This window comes from Quercus robur, chromosome 2, assembly GCF_932294415.1.
Source record: "Quercus robur chromosome 2, dhQueRobu3.1, whole genome shotgun sequence".
NCBI classification, from domain to species: domain Eukaryota; kingdom Viridiplantae; phylum Streptophyta; class Magnoliopsida; order Fagales; family Fagaceae; genus Quercus; species Quercus robur.
Window position 1 is genome coordinate 6356646 of NC_065535.1, and position 7669 is coordinate 6364314.

At 30.6% G+C, this 7669-nt stretch overlaps 1 protein-coding gene across 1 annotated transcript; it reads left to right on the forward strand.

The window, feature by feature from the left end:
• The first annotated feature begins 5385 nt into the window (after positions 1-5385).
• Positions 5386-5742, forward strand: LOC126694009 (precursor of CEP9). Its single transcript, XM_050390042.1, has one exon. It carries the CDS (start codon positions 5386-5388, stop codon positions 5740-5742), a length of 357 nt encoding a protein of 118 aa, XP_050245999.1.
• The last annotated feature ends 1927 nt before the right edge of the window (positions 5743-7669 follow it).

Sequence of the window (7669 nt, forward strand, 5' to 3'; positions counted from 1 at the left end):
ATTATCAAGGAAAAAATACAAAGTACGGCAGTAAAGTTTTTCTCTCTCTCAAAAAACTACATCGACGAACCCTAATCACCAAAACTGCATTTTCTACATTCTATGCACAGGATTCACAATGGGCTACAAAACAAGCCAAAAAAATTTCCCGGGAGTACAGCTTGGGCTTGTCGGCCCAAGCCTCTGCTCTATGGATTAAGCCTCAGAAAATCTCCCATTAAAAACCATGCAACATTATTCGGTCGGGTCAGATCGTCAACTGGATTAAACATAACTAGGCTCCACAAAACCTAACAAAATATATTTAAAGTAAAATAAAGTTGAATTTAAGAATCTCACTAGAGGGAGGTTAAGATTTACTCTAGCAATAGACATGCGACCTTTCGATCTAAATTTTAATTCGATATTAAAGAGTTAACTCTAGTGAGATACATATAGAAAGTCTATTTTCTACCCAAAAAAAAAAACAAACATAAACAAACAAGAATCCAACAACGAAGTGACTTAAATTCGTTAATGTGTCCACAGCGAATAACAATCATATCAACATTCTAGAGTTTTTATTCCACCATAAGTGACCTTTCAAATGTATATTTTATTTGGAAAATCTTCATTGTGAGTCAATGGAAGAATAAAAGAAAAAGAAATCAATAGATCATAGAAATTTTATGTGTTCGAATATTTAATTAGTTCAGTTTCTAGTCATTCATTGAATATCTCCCCTCATGATCTTTGGTCAAGTATTTGGAACAATTGCTTTGTGCAAATATATAAGGTGCCAAGAGCACATGATCATATGCATCAAAGCCAAGAACTCCTTTTTCTATCGTGCGGTTTGAAAAAAAATAATTTACCACCTTGAAAATTTGAGCCAAAGCAAGATTATGGTGTATTATTATTTTATTTCACATGAGTACCGAATAATTTATGAAGCTTAATGCTCTCTCTTTATTAAATTATAGTTGGGTTTTCACTTCCTCATGACGTAGCTCTTCGTACGAATTGGTAGGGTAGTTGGTTTATGTGATTCAACACAAGTACATTATTAAGTCACATCAAGCCAATTTGGTTTGGAGAATGGTTCCAACTTTAAACTCTCAATTGATTAAAGTCTTAGTAATATATGTGTTTAATTGTGAAGCTCATATTAAGCTTATTAACAATCTCATAAATAAGTTTAGACTCAATATGTTTTATATCAAATCCTAATGTTCACAAGCCTATTATGATTTATGAACCTCTTTCTTATTTATTTTTTGCTTGGGCTTAACTTCTTTATTAAACAAGCCTAAAAAATGCTCAAGTTTGTCTTATTTATAAACAAGCAAATATGAACAAACTTTTATTAAGCCAAGTTTGAAATGTTAATTTATAAATAGTTTGGTTCATTTATTTTTCTAGGAATTTATCTTCCAAGAAGTTAGAAAGAATTAATTTTCATTGATTTACCAGGCTTAAAAAAGTCAAGTGTAATTAGAACTGTAATTGAAAAAAGAAAATCTTCAAAATTTTATATATAAGTTAAGTAAACAGAAAATAAACTATGACAAAATCTCAAGTCAAATGAAAAAGGATCCACGGTGCTTTCAAAGACTCCTTTTTAGTACCACAATTGGATTTTTGTTTCCAATTCTCTTAGTGAGACATAATTTACTACACATTTTAACACAATTTACACATTTGTCAACTTAATGATTAGATTACTTACTTACCTATGAGACCACAATTGTATTTTATGAAAAACAATTCAATCACCACTAAATATGACTATCAGTCTATCACTTGTACTCGGTGAATAACAATCCAATCACCACCATATATATATGCACAAATTGGGGTAACATGTGACAAATGTATGTCCATATACCTTTCTCTCGTTTTGTTTCAAAGACTAAAATTCAATAATATTAGAATCACATACTTACACATACATTTTGTCACAATTGTCCGACATGACAAATAGTGAGTGATGAGAGAAAAAAATATGGGTTCATATAATAGTAACAGATAATCAATCGCAATCTACCATGTAAAACAATTATAGCAAAGTGTTTATAAAAATGTGTGGTACTACCATTATTGTCTAGAATGAGTGGTTTTCATTTTCAAGCTCGGTCGTAATCGCTGACATCCCATCCCACGACTTGTAACAACCAATACCACTATCTCAATGACTGCAAGTAGTCATGTTCTTGGTCCAAACTCATTAAGTGGTGAGATGAGCCTCCCCAAACTTTGAGGAGCCAACCACATAATTTTGTCATTTTTTGGTAGAGAGAGAAAGGGAAAAAGGCATGGCCGCATGGGGGACATTTGAGAACAAAAGAGAATCATTAGATTCATTTGAAGCACCAATTAACTTCTCTGGGATTTTATATATATGTTAATGGACAAAGGGGTCCTCTTCCCTTTAGGGACATTCTGTGTGGGGTTTGAGAGGCTCTTGACCTTTCTTTTACTAGTAAACGTATTGAAAAGTTAGTGCGCCCTCGGTCAAGATCACTTAACATTTTTAGTTTGTGCATCAAGATCTAAATCCTCTTTTAACTTACTAAATTGTTGATGTAATGTGATTTAAAGGAAGATTACGTAGTGTTTGGCTCAAAGAATCTCACATGTCCCTCATAATACCATACTACTATAGATTTGTTTAAACTTAATGCCTTAGTACCTTGAACATTCGAGAATTTAATTATGTTTATGTTATCAAGACTAGCTTTCAAATCTTTCACCTTACTATTCTAACTATTATATAAATAAGAATACATATAAATATATATATATATATATATATATATATATAGAAAGAGAGAGAGAGAGAGAAATAAATATATAAAATCATATTTGATTTGTTAAAAATTTGATAAAATTCTCAAAAATATAAAATTGTATGTTTTGCTTTAAAATCAACAACAGCGTGACAAATATTAAATAAAAATATAGCAACAGTATCACACACACACACACATATATATATATATATATATATAATTAAACTGATTCTAAAAAAAAAACATATAAATATGTATATATATAAACTCAAATAAAATAAAAAAGTTAAATCATAGTATGAAAATCTTTCATTTTGTTTTTGCAGAGAAATTTGAAATAAGTAAATCTTCCACCGTTCATATCTACGTACATAATGATAATAGTAGCCCCCAAAAAATCAAGACTTAATTTGGGAACAATGAAGAGGTAGAAAAGGATTTACGTGGAAAATGAAAGATTGACCTTTGTTAGTTGGATATTAGATGAGGTTATTATTTTCAATTTATCAAAACTAAAATGCTCTTTAGTCATTGAAATATAGATGTGCAAATATTTTAAAGAGACCCACGTTATGCTATATATGCACTTGGATTTACTTGATTAATTTGCAACCAAACAAATAATATGCATGAAAATTCATAATGGGTACGATAATTTTATAATACATGCATGACAATAACTTATTAGTGAATAACTCATATATCACAATGAACTTAATAATTAATTAATGATGTGTTTGGATGAACTTGTTTTCATTAGTTTATTTATTTATTTTTTACTTTGTTATGTAAAAATATATATAATTGTAACTTATTCTTTTTCCCTCATGATTTGGAATTTGGACCTACGCACCTATAAGCTAGGCCTTACCCGGTACTTAAACTTTAGCTCTACTATATGCATGCATGTATATACAGAGATCAATTCCAACTTGGTTACCATTTCTAAGCCGGCACCTCCGTTAATGTATGGTTCAATACTTGTGGAGCCCTAATCATGGCAACCAAGAAACATATTGAAGGGCAACCAAAACATTTCAAGACTATTGAGCTCATGATGACCTCATAAAAATTAAAAGCCTCCTCTTAAAATCACACACACAAAAACACAGAGAGGGGTAGGTATTTACTAGGGATTTTATTTTCAACATTTTCCTTTCTCTTTTGCTAGTTTGTTTTTAGCCTTCTGAAGTGCCCAACAAAGAAACTCCTGTTTCGTTTTGAAGGGGTGCCTGAAAGGAAGGACTTTCAGTCAAAAAGAACCGCCACAAAAATCGTACTTTGATTCTTTCATCATTACCAACCGACGCAAATGGCCACTAGAAAGCAAAAACTAAATTATATATTGTACATGTAGAGCAAAAGTAATTCTTTTATTATTATTGTTGTTGATATTATATTTTTGTTATTATTGATGAACATACAATAATACATATTGTAAGCAACTAAACATACACATATCATGAGCTGAATCGTTCTAAAAGAAAGAGCATTTAAAAACATAAAGCCACTTTTTATTGTTAATGAAGGATACTAATATGATTATATGCATATAGAACCTTCCAACTTGCCAAATATACCTTAAGAAATCTATTTTTGGTTAGCTTATTAGTTACTTGTTTAAGAAATCTATTTTTGGCTAGCTTACTAGTTACTTGTTAAGGGTCTTGTTGTTGCGTGTTTAAGGACAATTACTAAGGTGGCATTCTCAATGCAATCGACTCAATTTCAGTAAAAAAAGAGTCTAAATTTTTATTAACTCTTACTATTTTTGTTGCTTTCAATATAAGTAGAATTCATTTTTTCTCTTAACAATTGTTTTAAAGAAATTCGTTAACACACTTCCTTGTCTAACTATACCTCATATTTCAGATTTTTAGTAAAAGAATATAAATTAAGTTGTATTTGTTTGAAGTATAAGTTCTTGTCTCATTTTTTTTTGCAAATAAGCTAGGACTTAGAAGATTCCAAACGCACATGACCATTTGGTTACATCTCTTTCAATTCCATAGAGATCTTTTCGTGCAAACAATTAAAGATAGGTGTAGTTGATCATGGTAGCACGTGAAATGTGACGCAGTGAACAGCTACAGAATTTTGAGCAAGATTCAAGGGCTAAACACTGAAGTAAAATGATGGATTCGCACCAGAAATTATGTCTTGTCATGCCTTGGCTAGTGGGTATAGTCGTATAGATGTTTCGCACTATTTTGATCTATTATAGTCCAGACATTAGTATTTTCTCAATGCAAGTTATATGTAGAGAAATGGAGAATAGTTGCATGGCACATGCACAATGGAAATCTAGATCCTCAAAACAACATAGAATATACTCATGTAGTCCCTTCCAAGAAAAAACTTGGCAAACATAATCATAGGAATCGTTTACAATGTACCAATTTAGAATTTCCAACATTTTAATTAGAAAAATTTATATTATATTAATATAATTCGCAGCCGCATTACCCAACTCTCTAGGCCTATATATACCCTCGGATACAATAGCTCTTGCATGCCAACCCTTCTTTCTCTCTCTCTCACACACACACACACCAACACTCACATTCTTGCTTAGTCAATTCAGAAACAAAATCATTCTTTTTAATAATCTCTCATGGCCACCTTCAAGCTCATTTACACAATTGCTTTCCTTCTTGCAATAGTCTTTTCTTATGGGATTATTGCCACTGAGGGAACTAGGCAGTTGAGGACACAGAACATTAAGAAATGTGATCAGAATCACGTAGCTATTTGTGAGAAAATTGTTAGGGAAATGAGAAATAGTCTCAATCACTTGCGCCGTGGCATTTTAGACCATGAAGCTGCAGGTACTGAACCTGCACCACCAGCTGGTAGTGGTCAAACTCATGTTGAAGAAAGCAGAACTGATGATTTCCGACCCACTGATCCAGGTCACAGTCCTGGTGCTGGTCACTCCAAAGGATCTCAAAGCGTGGATCCAAACGAGTAGACATATATTTACATGACTAATTATTAGGTATTGAGTATGGTAACGTGATGCTCCTCCTCTCATATTAATATAATAAATTTCACTAGTTATATTAATAGTGAGATTCACCATGCATGAGAGGAGAAGGCATTACGTTATTGTATTCTAAAAATATCTAATAATTTTCCTGTCTCAAAACTTCATGCATGATTACTATCAATTGTTCATAAGAATAAATCAGTTTATTGTTGTGAAATATTAAGAAATTTAGATTTGGTTTGGCTGATAATGATGCATATGTATTTCCTAGTCTCTTGTGTATTTGTATCATGCTAGAGATACAAACTATTTTACAAAAAATTTTACAAACTGTTGATGTCGTGGGTAGTTATTGATAAATGAAAAATTGATTAATAGCAGATCTAAATGAAAATCAATAAAAAGTTGGTCACATCAACAATTTGTAAAAATATTGTAAAATAGTTTATGACTGTGGCATTACTCTTATATTATTGTATGTAATCCTATGCTATCAATCAATAAAATTGGACTTTGTATCTGTTGTAGTTGAAGCCTTAATTATACTAATTTAGTCTAAGATATCATTTGCTATTTCTGAGCTATCCAAGGTTGTATCATTGTATGTGAGGTATCAGTCAATAAAATTGGACTTTGTTACTTTGTATCCGTTGTAGTTGAAGCCTTAATTATACTAATTTAGTCTAAGATATCATTTGCTATTTCTGAGCTATCCAAGGTTGTATCATTGTATGTAATCCTATGGTATCAATCAATAAAATTGGACTTTGTCTTTGAATCTGTTGTAGTTGAAGCCTTAATTATACTAATTTAGTCTAAGATATCATTTGCTATTTCTGAGCTATCTAAGGTTGTATTAATGAGTACTTTCAAGACAATAATAAATGCCTTTGTTATATTTCCACGCGTGTCTCTCTTTTTTCCTTTTTAAAGTAATCAAAGTTTAGAAAGAAAGAAAAAAATCAAATAAATGGAACCCTTGAAGAGTATAAAATGGAACATTCCTATCAACAAAGAGGATCTTTGTTTTTTTCCCTCAATAAGATGATAAATACTTAAATAGAATAGAAAAATCCAGTTTCCATTGACTTTTGGCTCAACCATATTTTCCTTTATATATTGATAAGGACAAAATTCATGAAAAAAAAAAAAAATACATAGTAGAATCTTAAGAGATGAACCTAAAAAATAGCACCTAGGTGTTGTACCTAAGTCTTACTCTATTGATAAAATATATTGCAAATACAGTTTCAAGTTGATATCTTATGTTATATATAGTTAGATAGATGGTGAGTTTAGCTTATATATAATATTGCAAGAACTGTGTAAAAAAAAAAAAAAAAAGAAGAAGAAGAAGAAGAAGAAGGAAGATTTTATTTGCACAAGATTAACAGCCATCCCATATATTAACAACAAAAATAGTTATAGTGATGAATACACAGAGTTGTTTCTAACCTTTTCTATAAATTTTTTTTTTTTAAAAAAAGGGTATACTTGGAGTTCGGCATATAATTCGATATATATATATATATATATATGTATGTATATATAATATTGAAAGAACTGTGTTAAAAATTAAAAAAAGAAGATGAAGAAGAAGAAGGAAGATTGTATTTGCACAAGATTAATAGCCATCCTATATATTAACAACAAAAATAGTTATAGTGAAGAGCACACAGTTCTTTCTAATTAACCTTTTCTATAAATTTTTTTTGTTTAAAAAGGGTATACATGGAGTTCGGAATATAATTCGAAAGATATATATATTATGACTTGATTCACTTCCATCGGAACCTGTAATTTGAGCTTTACCAGTCTGATGGTCACACATTGAAAGCAGCTGACGGTAATATTACACATACTAATTAAGAATGGAGCATTAATATTGATTATTAACTATCTGAATCAT